This window comes from Pezoporus flaviventris, unplaced genomic scaffold (genome assembly GCF_033815535.1).
Source record: "Pezoporus flaviventris isolate CSIRO_AGI_PZ_B2104156 unplaced genomic scaffold, CSIRO_AGI_Pfla_v1 ptg000131l, whole genome shotgun sequence".
Taxonomy (NCBI): domain Eukaryota; kingdom Metazoa; phylum Chordata; class Aves; order Psittaciformes; family Psittacidae; genus Pezoporus; species Pezoporus flaviventris.
The window spans coordinates 709,116-724,146 of NW_026892679.1; the positions used below are offsets into that span (position 1 = coordinate 709,116).

The 15,031-nt window shown below is 38.4% G+C and overlaps 1 protein-coding gene across 3 annotated transcripts in view; it reads left to right on the forward strand.

Annotated features, from left to right (window-relative positions):
* HAPLN1 (hyaluronan and proteoglycan link protein 1) overlaps positions 1–15,031 on the forward strand; it is a 62,747-nt gene that overhangs the window by 19,435 nt on the left and 28,281 nt on the right. For 2 of the 3 annotated variants that reach the window (XM_061478718.1, XM_061478720.1), the window contains exon 2: positions 12,916–13,041. In XM_061478718.1, the coding sequence (XP_061334702.1) occupies positions 12,942–13,041 (100 nt within the window). In that variant the 5' untranslated portion in view covers positions 12,916–12,941. Of the gene's footprint in view, positions 1–11,344; positions 12,304–12,915; positions 13,042–15,031 lie in introns of those variants that run through there. The other variant, XM_061478719.1, reaches the window with a different exon arrangement.

Below are 15,031 nucleotides of genomic sequence, written 5' to 3' on the forward strand. Positions count from 1 at the left end.
TTTAGTGGCATGTTCGAGGTGCAAAATTGATCTTCATTAAATGGAGGCTTTATACACATGCTTTTATGTCTATGTCAGATTTAATTAGAGCAACGACCTGATTTTTAAGAAATAGTTTTCTACTGTCTACTGCATTTCTAGTGAGACTAGACTATTATAAAGGTCATTTATTATATTTATGCTTTTCAGTTTATTTCATTTTGAGGCTCATGAAAACAGTTTTTAAATAGTACCCATTCTCAAACTGACCAAACCCCAAGGTTATTTCGTAAGATTATTATCATGTGTCAGCCAATTAAACCATGTTTTTTTTTTTTAATGCTTTTGCTAATTTCAGTGGCATTTTCTTTACTATTTTATGCTATGGTACTAGCTATGGTGCCTAATATGACAAATATGAGAGTGTTAAAATAACTGTGGTATATGAGTAACCCATTTTAGAAACAGATTAACCATTACCCTGTGGTGTGAATAAAGGAGAGGTGGGCATGGAGGTTGCATCTGCAACCTGCTCAAGTCCATTGTGAGTTTCCAGTCCCAGAGAACAGTAAGTTAATAGTTTGTGAATAATTATTGACTATCTGCCTGGGATCCATAACGACTGTGTAAGTAGTCAGTCTTTTTTCAGAGGAGATAATGTGTTTCGATGCCTTGGGAGTAAAAATGAGAGACAAATTATTTTACTAAAGGTTTTGTGTTTGGCAATTTCCTTCTCTCAAGTAGACATCTCTAGAAAAAAGATGACAAAATTCCTGCATGCTGATTTATTTTACCAGCTTTTACTGGTGCAGTCATGTCAGCCAAAAGCATATCTTGTTTTATCAGAATATGTTCAACAGCCAAAGTTGATGCGTATATATACTTGTGCATGTACATATACAATGCTAGTCATATGTAAATATGGGTACATATATATGTAGCATTGTATGTGTACAATGAGTGACCTAAGATGGGTTTCACCCTTTTTTCCTCTTGTGGCTCAGGCAGAGATTCTGCCCTTCAGTTCACAACAGTAGCAGCTGCTGCAGCAGCAGATACCCCACCATGGCCAGAATAGGGGCAAGTAGTTGGGCTGGCTCCAGCACGCAAACCATAGTGTTTCTGCAAGGCAGCCTTAGGCACAGGACAGCAGGACTTAGGGTCCGTAGTTGCTACAGAAGTCTTTTGTCCACAGTGTCATGTAGACTGCAGCACTGATGCAGCTGCACAAATGTAAGAAACCCGTGCATTCTATGAGTCCACTTTGCTCACCAACTGCTATTAGTTATGCTCTTGAAGGCGTTTTTCCTGTACAGTTATGCCCTTGAAGGCTTGTTTCCTTTACAGTTATGGCTGCACTGGGACTGACTGTCAGCATTGCTCTACCTATCCAGCTACATCAGCAAACCTTCTCCAGTGTAGATTAAACCTATTTAGGGATTAGCACAGCTCCCAGTCTTTTGTTTGGTAGCCCTCAGGCTGTAAAGTGGAGCTCTGCTAGGGCTGGTTCATTGAAGCCTACACAGGGATAGGTTTGGGTGTTTGGGGCTTTTTTTATAACCCCTGCTGTTTGACTCTTTAAAATGTCTGCCCTGGCAAAACAGCCTGGAGAGTGGCATTTAGCTTGTGAGTCCTGAATTTGGTTGTAAATGAATCTGTGCATTTGACCTGTGAGAAAGAAATTAAACTGAGCTGACCCTACAAGACTGGGTAAGTGAGAGATCCTAGAACATCATCCCATGCCCTGCATGCTCTGCAGTTCATGTAGCTTGGGCAATATCTACAAGTCACTGAGATGAAAGCTGGCTTAAGTAGAAGCCAGTTATCAGTTATCAGCTTATTTTATAGTTTATGGTCCTAGTTGAAAATGACAGCCCTAACTTGTAAAAATAATAAGGAAGTGGTAAACCTTGTTGACATTTGGTACAGATCTCTCATGGACTGACAAACACTGAAGGCAGGTGATATTACATGCCATATGGAGAAAAATTACAATTGTTCAGTATTACATAGAATTCTGTAGTGCAGACTATGGCTTCTGAGCAGAAATGAGCAGAAATAACAATTTTCCAGGGCAATCTTTAGTAGTTCCTTCTGTTTTCTTCTCTTCCTGGTGGAGCAATGGGCTCAACAACCCTAGCCATTAGCACACCAAAGGGAAAACCAATCCTTTTTCCACGAGCAGCTCTTTGTGGCAGGGCATCTCCACTCAGACCGTTTTGGAGAGTACTGATGCATTGTTTCTCTTGCTTTTCAGTTCTTCACCCCAGGCCATCACTTTAAAGCCCCTCTTCGCAATGAGAGGAGCTTACTATGGAAATTTTCCTGTTGTTCTCACAGTTTGTCACTAGTCTCTGGGATGGGTACTTGAAAGTATCAGTGAAGCTTCAGTAACAATAAAAAAAAAAGCACAAGAAGGGCTGTGTCAAGGCAAAAGTCAACCTTAACCAGTGTGAAACAATCACCTGCAGTAATTGCTTAGGAAAAGGATATATATTCAAAAAAGGGGCAGGAATAGTGCAGACCTTCTCTGGCTCATATTTACTGTATCTTTGCAAGAGATCTTTCTGAGCATATGACTGTTCCTAAGCGCAGCTTTACTTCAAATGTGAGGATGTGGGTTGGGTAACACTGGTTGGGGGGTGTTCAATGCCTTGATAAGTGCTACTTGAGAGCTGGGAATTAGTCTGTGAGGTTGAATAGCCTGAATAATCCCAAGGACATTAAAGCACAAACAAAAGCCTTGCATTTATTCTGAGTGACTGTAGAAATGCTGATCATCTAATTAACTTGATTGAGTGGCACTTGCAAAAAGTATGTGAATCCTATCAGTTTGTCATTTATTGAAACTGGATATCCTACTTATGTATCTTTGAAACCCCATTCATTTTCAGCCTACCAGTGTTGGTGATATTATTATTATTGACTAAGCAAGGATGTGCCTTTTTCTGTCATAATCCAAATCGATTTCCATGTTAACTGAATTTTCCAGTTCAGAGACTGTCAAGAAAACCTGTTGTTTGCTCTATGTTTTGGGTTTGTTTTTTTTTTTTTAAATTCACATGTTTACTTTACTTTGCGCAAAGGACTGATCAAAAGCTAGCAGGTATTGCTGACAATCAAGATAAATGTCAGAACAGATCGATTAATGATGACATTGATTTTATTTTTTTTTTTAATGTCTTTTGTGTCATATCTCTGCAAATTAAAACCTGGCCTTAGGCTTTTTCTCTCACTTTGTGTATACTCTATCTTTGTTTATACTATACTCAACTCTGTGCTGTCTGTGGTTTCCCATACATTCTTTTTCTTAATTTATGCTTATATACTATTTAATTTTGTAATGAAGAATGTAGGTGTTTCCTGGGTACACATTGTTCAGTCACGTCTTCTTACACCTGAATGTATCTGAATCTAGAATATGATGCACTTTTGTTCTTGTACTAGGTGCTATAAAATGCATACTCTGTAAGCTATTTTTCTTACATAACTCAGGAGAGTTTTATTTACTATGACATGTCCTGCATTACAATTTTATAAGTTTCAAATTATTCTGTTAATTATGTATTTTACATTTTCTGAAATTTATTCAAAACATTATACTATTGCCTTATGAGGATGTTAAACCAAGGTAGTGTGTTCAGAGGAACTCATTTATTCTTTTTCATGCTACTTCTTTGATTTACAAGTATGTGTCAAAACTCTCTGTTTTCTCAACTTAGTATCCTCAGTCATTCTTCTTAGTGGTCCAAAGTGGAAATAAAACTGCCATTTTATTTTATCTTTATGTAATCTTAAATCTCAAAAGCATCACAACTAAAATGCATTGTGAAAAAGTTGCATTGCCCTACCACACCTCTGGAACATGAGAGAGCTATCTTCTTCGTGTTTTGCACATAAACACAGCAGCAGACAGAGCCAAACCTTCTATATGACTAAGCATTGCAAAAGCCAGGCCATTAAGCCAGCTGCGTATTTCTCCATTTCATTTGCAGATGTTTAATGATTGGTGTCAGGAACAACAGTATGGTTCTGTAACACATAGAGTCTGCTTGGGAAATCACAGGAGTCAGATACTAAGTCAGAATATTAACAGCTGCGTCAAGACATCTCTCATAAGAAGCCCCAATTTAACTAACACTAAACGCTCATAAGTCATACATTTTCCCAGTGCTCTCAGTCTTGAGGTATTGCAGTGAAAAGATATTTGAGAAAAGCAGGGGGAAACTTGGTACAAGAAGACATCTGATTGCTTGTGTGTATACTTGCGATTAACTGCATGTATACATGTGGTTCAAGGCCGGGTTGGATGGTGCTTGCAGCAACCTGGTCTAGTGGAAGGTGTGCCTCCCTGTGTCAGGGGGTTGGAACTGGATGAGCTTTAAGGACCCTTTCAACCCAAACCAGTCTGTGATTCTATGATTCTCTGTCTCAGCATGTGAAAGCGTGCTGTGTTTATAAGTGGACCCCTAACAAAGAAGTCCATTTCTGTTCTGGATACTGATACATCTCATTGCAGAATTTGAGAACTCCTTCTAACTCTAAATATATCCGCTTTCACAATACCCTCTGAGCAACAGTTTTCTGGGTTTACTGTTACACTGCATCACAGAGAGCGAGATAAGATATCTCAAACCAATCCTCCCTACCACTTCCACCCCCCTCCAAGGTCACAAATGAAGAGTAGAAAGGGTAGAGTTGAACTCATGTCCCCTAGAGTATGAATTTATGCCTTAACCTCTAGACCTTCCTCCTCTTAAGAATAACTGATCTCAGTAGAAAATATGTTTTGCCATTGATTGCTGATTAATTCAGTTAAAAGACTGTTGAAAAAAATGTGCTTTTATAAGTGATCCCCATATGGCTTTGATCTGGCTGTACCCTCAGCTAATTCTTCATGACCAAATTCCCAAAGAAAACTTACACATCATTGCTGTAAGAAGCAGATGTTTGATGTAAAAAGGAAATGTTTACCTTTTTAGAAATAATGATTCAATGGGTACTTGCACTGTCAAGGTGTAATAGCAATTTTAAAAATATGCAGAGCATTATATCACTGTTATTATTTCTTGAGGAAACTGAGTGGCTTGGTAAACTCATTCTCAGTGACATTGAGAGCACCAACACTGCAGTTCTCAGACCACAAAAAAGAGGGAGGCCAGGACTAAGCACTCGTGGTTGGCCGGACAAGGAGTCCCATTTTATGCTTTGCATCAGGATCCATGCCAAAAATGGTATACTGCTTGTGATTCCTTACAGCAGGCTGGCACCAGGCTCCCACTCAGTAAGTCCGGCAGTGCATCTGTTCTCTCACATAGTGGGATTCTTCAAGGATGTGAAAGCACTCTCAGTGTTTTTTATTTTTATGTTGCTGGTGCAGTCAGCTTAGCTGGGGAAAAGGAATGAGAACTTCACTGAATTAAATGTGGGCTAGTCAGAGATGTTGCACCTCCCTTACCTAAATATATAGGATCTGGCCTATTTGCATGTCTAAGGGTATTACCATTACGTGGACTGTTTCCTAACTTTACCATTCCCATAAATTTCAAAATATTTCTAAAGCAAAAAGTGTAAGACTAATTTTTAAATTGTGATTAGATCATTTGCTTGAGTAACTTATCAAAAAGTTTGAAGGAGTTTAGAAAGCTGTTGTCTACAATGACAGAATTTCCACATACGGTATTGGCATATGATATTTTTCTGTCTTCTCTTAAATTCATTCCTTTTTTGCCATATTTAAAAAAAAAAAAGTTTTTCTTTTCCTTATAGGGAAGTTGTGTTTGGGCCTTGTTTTGATTTTAATGTGTAATAGCAGCTTTTCCAACAAGTTTACACTTGTACTTGTTGGAAACTGGAAGAGACTTGGGTCACTTAAATACATCTTCTCATCTGATTCAAAACATCAGCAGTTTTTAGGAGGCTGAGAGCACATGAGGACTTTTTGGGAAAATAGAGCATTTGTTGTAGGATGGATGAGCAGAGAAAACTATTAAATTAGGCTAGGATTTAGAGAATTTGGCTAGGATTTAGAGGATTTGTTTCTTGTCACCCTGGGTCCTGCCCTGGCACAGCTTAGTGGCCAAGAAACAGTTAGAAGTGCTGCTCTGATGCTCACTAACTTCAATGTTGCCAGTGTGAACTAACAGTCTTAGAGTATCCATCACCAAATGTCTCAATCTAATACCAATTAATGAATTAAATGTCAGAACGTCCACTAACTGGAATGGGCTTTGAGAAAAGTTTTTGCCTTTTCACTGTACACAAAGCCCTCCAAAATTCTACCCCCAACTGCTTAGAAGTGGTCTTAAACATTCAATTTAAAAGTATGGAATCTAGCACTGCAGTGCTAGAAAGGCAGTTCAAACTCCCAAAGACCTCAATAATAATAATAATTAATAATTTAACAAAATTTTTATTTAATATTATAAACAGGTCAAAAGAACAGTTAGTAAGAACCTACTTTGTCTGCTGATATATCATATATGAGATTTCCTTTTTAAAGATCCAAAGAAGCTAGTAAACTAGTTTTCATTCACCTTTGGCAGGGAAACAGACTACTAGAAGCTTAAGTCATTTATGTCCCTGTAAAAATCCAAGCATTCAAAAAAACCTGACAGAACTGAACACGTCCATAGGGTAAAGGTTAAAGAAGCTGATAAAAAACTCTGTCAGAACTTTCCAAAGTAAATGGCCTTGCAGAAGTTACGCAGGCAGCTAGGAAGTATATCTGCAACCAAGAAAGCACCTTGAAGGGGATGTGTTAGTGATAGGAGGGGACCTGGGCGTGAAAAAAACAGTTTTGTAAATACATCCAAGAGGTAAGAAAAATGATGGAGAGAGATCAGATTTTCTTAATGACTCCCAGTGACCTCCAGGCTTGCAAGCTTAAGTCTAAAAGAGGCTTTCTGATGAAGCACAATCTGGCCGGAGAGCCAGCTCTCAAGCTGGACTGCAGAAGTTATTTGAAGATCACTAATATGTGTGGCAATTGAAGTAAATACTTTCTCTAAATGAAAGGACTGCAAGCAAGTGGATCTGCTTTGTAAAACTAAGAACAGTTATCTCTCTATGATGTCATGTTACATGTTATCAGAGAACATCCCATTGCCATACTTGAAGCAAAAACATCCAGATTCCTGAAATAAAGACATACTTATGTAGTCCATTATAAAGAAAAAGAAAACTGCTCAAAGGACTGAGTGACCAATATTCCAACAATGACAGACCTTAACTGAAGCATGTTTGCCATATACTTTTTTTGCATTAAACCTAGAGTACAAAATTTTCTAACTTCTAGTCATAAAGCTAGTCCTGACCTTGGATATACTCTATGAATAATGTCAAAAGTATTATTACCGTTGTTACCCTGTGTGTCTGGAATAAATCTCGTGTTTAAGACAAGGCAGACACTTCAAAGACTGTAAAGATATTTTCTTTCTCCCTGCAAGTAATTTATCAGCATTCTTCCCAGGAAATTAATAGACTTGAGGGGATTCCAGATGTCTCTGAATGGTCATGCTGCTTTTCCACTGGACTGTTCTGCCTGTGGTTAGGAAACTACTATGACAACCTGTTCTCCAGACATTGACCGTCTGGCATTTTAGGTGGCCCCAAGACTCACACAGTCTCACACATTTCCAAATTGCCTTAACTAACGAAGTAGCATGGGAGGAGGTCTTGGAATGCTTGCTCTAAGACATTCTAATAGAGCATGTAAACGTTATCGTTCTTATGCCATCAGTTGTTCTTTCTTTTTACCATGGCATTGGCAAAATTTATTTTGTGGGAACAATTTAACTCAGGGACCAGTCTGCTGAATCTGTCTTGCCTGAATTCCGTCAGCCTGGGGAGCTTTTTCCAGGAGTAGAACCTGTCTCCTTAACAAAGTAAATGAAAAGTAGAATCAAGACTAGATATTTTAAGGGCATATCAGGTCAAGAAGTGGATTTCCATTTGATTTTACTCAGGTCTTAAGTCTGTAGCTTGAATGGAGTATTTTATTGTTGCCTTTGAAGACTGAAAGATCTAAGGAGACTGTAAATACTTACAAGAAGCTCAGTGCCCTTCAAGAGTAAGGCTGACTTTGTTGTTGCCTACTTTAGATGCCTACTTCTGGCATCAGGACATCTAAAATGAGTGTCAGTGCTACCAGGATGAGTCAGAACACTCACCCTTCTTCTGCAGTCAATAGATGAGTATTTGTTTCTTAAGGTGTTGCTTATCGTACTGAGTGGGAAGAGCTAGCCAAAAGAAATACTAATTACGTGAGGGACTCTGAATCACGGTTTATAAGGAACCCCTGAGTCAAGACTACACTTCAGGCACCTCTGTCCCTTGCTGTCCCTTTAATCTTGCATGATGAGTCCTTGACTAAATGAATTTGCATCTGTATTTTGTCTGCAAAACAGCCTCCTGTTAGATCACTGAGACAAAGAGGCCATGTAAAATGTGCCCTCCACATGAGTGTGCAAGATTCAGGCACACAATTCCCACTTGTCCAGAGAAGTCACACTGCAGGTAGATGAAGTTATTGAAAGAAAAAAGTGAATAGAAAAAAGACATCCTAGGTCAATTAAACACACATCTAACTTCCATTGGCCACAGTGGTTAGGTATAAAATGACTGTAACGATACCTTATACTCATAAGTGAAAGGTAAAACATTTATGTACAGACACACTAAGCTGGGTGTCCATGATCTGGAGCTGAATTCCACTCTTGTGTCTTGACTCAGTTGCCTAAACTGGAGTATCTATGCATATATATAAGGTGTATATATATATATATATATATATATATATATATAATGTATGACCTTTAGGAGGCTTGAACCAGTCTTTTGGTACCAAAAATTTGTCTAATTGGCTATATGGAAGTATTCTAGTTTTAGGAAAAGCTATTGAAGAGAGTGTGTGAGTACTGCCTAGACTATTGTTTACTCCTATTCTGTTGTTTACTACCAGTGTCTAAAGATAAGAGACTCTCAGTTACTGCAGCTGATGTCCTCTCCCTGAAAATACATAATTTTTTTTTCATTGATAGGTATTTCTCTTGTGCTTAACATCAATTTGCAGATGAGCAGAGCTCTACAGAGAGAGGGGCTGTGGAGGCTTTTATTATACAGCAAGTTTGTGCTCAGATGTCAGTCCATACATTTGGGGCTATTTCAACCCTAAATTATTGAGGCTGATTTTATTGATTTTGTTACCTGTTTCAGATATTATTGATTACTACCTTCACTTGCTGGGTCTTACTGTATTAAATATAGGAAACCTCACAGAAAGAACCTTTTATGAAGAAATCCTCTGTGTCTGCCATAGGAGTTAGGTTTTCTCTGTCTCTTGCACTGTTACCTCATCTCCTTCTTCCACAGGCATCTGCTTTTGGACTTCTCTCCTGCTAAACCTTCTTTGCACTATGAAGTTACACACATGAGAAGACAGCATAGCATGTTGTTGCAATACTATCTTCTCTGAGAGTGGTTGAGATTAGAATTTCAAATTGTACCTAAGAATGAAGAGTTCTTAAGAATTTTAAAACTGAATGTTCCTATTTCCTTGAGCCTTGATGTTTCCCTTTAAAAACTACTTTTCAGCTTCTTTGTGTCCCTGTGCATGGAGATAACAGATTCATAAACTGCAGGAATTGAAACCAGTGCGAATTTCTTGAGTGTGACTAATCATTGCCATTTCTTACAAAAAAAAATCACTCTCAGCCAAGATTTTATAAATTTTAATATGAAAACATCCACACCTATTGTGTCTCCCCGAAGGTCTTCCTTGGCTGCTGCAGAAATGTAGTCTAACTTCTATTGCTTTGGCTCGAGATGACGATATGAATTCCTCTGGCTAATTGCTTTTTGGATGACCTACAAAGCACCAGGGGTCAAATTCCTGGCCTAGTAACATTGCTTTTCACTGTTCTGGCATGATGCCACAGCTCCCATCATGGGGAATCCCAAGTAGGAGAGTGAAAAGAGGTCATTCCTTACTTCAGACACCCACATTTCCTCAGCTGCTGCTGTACATGGTGGTAAAAGGGAGCAGCATTAAAACAGCTCAGACTTAAATGGAGGGTTGAAATGGCCCCCAATGTGACAATTCTGCCCAGCTAAAAATTTACTCTCTGTTGATTGACCTCAAGTATGAAGCATTTGGTGACTTAAGCAAAGATATGTGGTAGACGCATTTTCTAAAACATTAACCAGGCATTTGCTCTCCTGGAAAATAGCTTTCAAGTTCTTGCTGGTTCTGTACAGTCTGACAACACACACTTTAAAGGTGCAGATGAACATTATCAGTGTCAAACAGAGCACAGACAAGCACACACACCTGGCATTTGTGTGTGTGCTCTTTTGCACTCAATGAACAATTTAGGCTGCCCTTTCTATCTGTAGAACTAGAAGCCCAGACCTGTAAACTTTGCCTATTAACAAAGCTGAAGTACAACCATATTCCTCAAAAAACCCATGATGACCATAAGGCTGATTTAGTACCATGTCTGTAACGTGACATCTGAAATTGTTCAGCTGAATTCAGCAAATAGAGGAAAAGGAAGAGAAGATTTATCCAAGTCATGCTGACCTTCCTCTCCTCCCACTTGTGTGATGCTGTCATACAAGCTTTATAAAGTAACATGATATTTGCTTGAAGGTACATGCCAATATCTCTGAAAAGTATATCCTGCCCACTCAGTGCATCAGGCTAATCCTGAAACTAGTTGTTTTGACAATTATAACCTGATGATACTACATGGAGAACCATCCCCCATCATATTAGGGACACCTTGACAAAGAAGGGGAGCAGGTGTGGAGTTCTCCACCCATGTAACCAGAAGGTATCTTTTTCCGCAATAGAGCCCCAGTCCCTGTGCACATGGAGTTTGATGGAGATGGGGATGCTGTAATACCACCTCTCATCTGATTATGTGATTGTTTCTTTTCACTAGTGCCATGGAAAATACTAGGTTTGTGGCAAGGGGTAGAGGCAACATGTTAATGCACATCTAAGGTGCACTATTTCCCAGAGCAGGTCTGTGCATCCCCCATGGGCTTTATTACCACATACTGCATCCAGGAGGTTTACATCCAGCATAGGCTTCAGGCTGCAGACTGAGGTAGGAATAAACTTTGCCTTCAAAATCAAAGATACTTTGTTAACCAGACTATTTCCAAATCAAGAACACTCACTCCCAACCAAGACAAAAATAAAAAAAAAAATGACAGTTTTTAGTCAACAGCTAAAAAAAAAAGCCCCAAACCTGAAGCTTTCTTCACTCTTAGAGGGGAAACATCATGTTCCAGGTCTGGGATTTGTGGGGAAAAGAGACATCTGGTATTACGCCAGTGTACCCTGCCTTTTCCATCAGCCAGGCTGGTGGTCCCATTGTGCGGGAGGAATACAACTTCTCTGGTTAGCCAAGGCTCAGGCTGACTTGCTCCAGGGGGAGCCGCATCTGTCCTTGCTCTCTGGAATGGAGGTCATCTGCTTTCCAGGAAAGAGGGTGTGGCTGGAGAGCCTTGAGATACTGAGCGTGGACCACCTGGAAAACTGTACAGCCAGCACTTTTCCTACTTCTAGACACTCCACAGTAAGGAGTAAGGGATGCTGAATTGGCTCTGAACTCCCACCCAAACTTGCTTTGAACAAATGGAAGCACAGGCAAGTAACATGCATGTTCTGTTAAGAAAATATAGAATCAGCATTTCTGCAGCTTAGTCTGTATTAGAAGTTGGGTCAGATTACAATATTTGACTCTAGACTTGAAACACATAGGTGTTTAAGTCTGTTTGGGGATCGGCTGTTTGCAAAGCTCAGACATTTACTCAGATTGTGGTTGAGAGTGCACTGTAACTTTGATGTATTTCTACCTTGTTGGAGAAAAAGGGGGAAAAAATTTGTCTCTGCATCACAGAAAAAGTATGTTAATAACATAGCCACTCTTTCATGATTGGGGAAAAAATCTGAGTATCTTGAAAGACAAAGTTGGAAAATAGCTATCTTTTATTTCAAGAAATCAGGGTCATAAAAATCAGACTATAAAACACATAGCAGCCTGAACCCTCTAGTATTTTATGCCTCCTTTTCTATTTCAGGTCTTCATTTGCCTAATTGCAACTCAGAGGCTGGCAGAGATTTTCCCTGCAGCACTCATCTCTGCTGACTGCAGGGACCCTACCTGGCACACTAAGTTAGTGCGTCAGCATTCTAGGTAGAAATGAATGAAAAATCAATCAGGGCAACTGCAGTGGTAGCATATACAACTGTAACCTACTTTGTTCCTGGTTTCGAACATTTCATTGTATATTTAGGCATCTTTTAAAATGGTAAGTGAATCTGAAATAAAAAAGATCTTTTTGGTCAGTCTAAGAAATGTTTTGTCGTCTTTACTGCTTAGGTCAAGCAAACTTACCACCCTGACAGCTAAGTTAACTTGCCGTCTTAATTGAAATGTCAAAACCTATGAGAAGATTGTTTTAATCTTGAAAATCTATCACCAACAGATTGCATCATGCAGTGGGTGCAGATATAGTGATAGCTTTGATTTTTTTAACTTTATTTGCAGACCAGATCTAGAGTAAGTCTGGAAAAGCAAAAGTACACTACAGCCTTTTTTTTGAAACACAGGTATTGCTCACAAGTGATCTTGCAAAGAGTTTGGTTTATGGATAATTGTGTGTGTGCTTTTATTTTTTCATGTTGCATTTCTGTGTAGGCAGAGTTAAATATGGGTTGGCAGTTTCATGTAATGAAAGTCTGTGATAAGAACATCCAGTCTTCATATCGAAAAAATTAGTAGCTGCTGTAACTTTTTCAGCTGAATGGGTTAAATATCTTATAAACCCCTTGTAAGACCATTGCTGTAACAAGTCGTGCAGTGCAACACTGAAGGTATCAAAAAAAATTCACAAGCCTCTTTGTATGTGATGCCCTTACAGTGGAGAAGATTCTTTTAACTATAAAGATGAAGAGTCTACTTTTTCTGGTGCTGATTTCTGTCTGCTGGGCTGAACCTCATTCTGACAACTCAAGTCTGGGTCATGAAAGAAGTGTTAACATTCAAGGTAAGGAAATAGAAGAGAAAATACCAGTATCTACAGATTGCTGAGGAAAAAACATTATTGCTGAGAATAATGTCCTTAATGAGCCTTGGTTTTTTTATAGAGTTGTGCTTTTTAAAATATACTCTTATTATTGATGTCCACACCTTTTCTGTTCTGGTTGTGTTGCATTACTATTACTCCTACAGAAAGTAAAAAAATAATGAAAGTTGCACTGTTTAACAGCACTTAGTCACAACCTTGCAAATACTAGTGAGTAAAATACAGCATAATTTAAGAGAAAGGAAAAAAAACATGCATCCTAAAGTAAGAATAAGCAACTGCAATAGTTGTAACATCTTTAGTTTATTGTGGAATATATTTGATTTTAAGAGGACTGTCATACATTGTTCTTCACATTACAGAAATTTATTGCTGATGATTATTTTAAAAGCCTCAGCACATGAGATCATAATTAGGCAATTTAAATTAGGAAAAAAAAAAAAGCTTACCCCAGAAGAAAATATGTCTTTCCTCATACCTTTAATTTGCACTAGGTATTATACTGGCCTTCTGCATAATCACATTTGATTCAGGTTTGAATCCTAGAGCTTATAGCTTTAGCAGGATTTGAGTGTGCAGTACAATGCAGCTGTTTTTTCAGTCCCTGCTTTAGTCATTGAGGGACATCCTCTGTAAGAAAAATCAAGGGATTTATGCAATAAGGATAGACAGAACTAACAGGGGTTTTCCTGCTTTCAGTTATAAATTTCTTGAGGCTGACTAAAATCAGTCTTGCAAAATTAAGAAATGCAGCATTATTGTTCTTTCTCTCTCTAAGACTGATTCATTTCTCTTTGTCAGCTGGCAAACTGTGTTATTTGAGTGTTTGTGTAAATATGAATTACCAAATTAGGGCAGATTACTAAGAAAGCCTTAACATTCAGAAGTTCACAGGAAAGTCACAGAAGTTAAAGATACCCTGCATTTATTAAAACAAGCACTATTAAAACAGATTTTCAAGGTCAAATAAGGGATAACAGATAGCTAGCTTCATGTTAAGGAAACTCACAGGATGAAGGTCGAATGAATGTGTTGTATCAAAATGGAGGTAATCACTGTTGTGAGATGATGAATATTTGTTACCCAGGGTAAATTTCAAACTTGACATCAATGTTTAAGACATACATAGTTTGCCTTTCCTTGTATAATGCAGTTTTTTATCTTTGAACTCGAGTTATCTTTTTGAAAGGTTAAATAAGCGGAAATAATTAAACTCATTCAAAACTTGCTTAGTCAGCAGTTTAGTGTAATTCTAAAATCATGCGTATGGCTTATCACACTAGTCCTTCAGCTTGTGTACAGTGCAGTCTGCAAGTGCTAAATAGTTCGAAGGTGATAAAAGTTTCAAGATAGACCATTCCCCCTACCTATGAAAACTCATCAGAACCTCAAGTTTATTCCTTCAAGGAAAGCTTAAAATTGAGCTATGCCATGAGCTTAGTTCATCAGCTGCTTCAGGCTCTGAAATACATAGACCACAAATAAAAAAGAATAAAACTACTTGGAACTTACCAGTATTTCAATACTGATTTTTTTTCATTCTTCTCTGTATTGTGGAATCTCAAAAGGTTTGGGAGTCCACTATGCCCAATGCTGCATAAACATATATGCTGGAAATGAGCTGGAACATGTATTACAGCTTCATAAAAAAGATATTCTATATTACATTAAGGAGTGTAGCCTCTCCCTCTGCAGCTGATATCCAAGAGATCTGTAGCTAACCTCCTTTTGGACTGTGTGTTTTGGAGTGCCTTGGAATAACAAAAGCCAGGAACAGTGTTGTGTAGTCAAGTACTCAGAGCTGAAAGGGGTCTCTTGAGGCAATGAACTAAACTGTCCTCTATTCCAGTTTCTTCACATCAGGCAATCTTCTGTAGGTCTAGTTTGATTTTTAAAAAAGAGCATTACTATAAGGTAGTTTTGGACACTATCTTTCTGCTACAAAAACCGC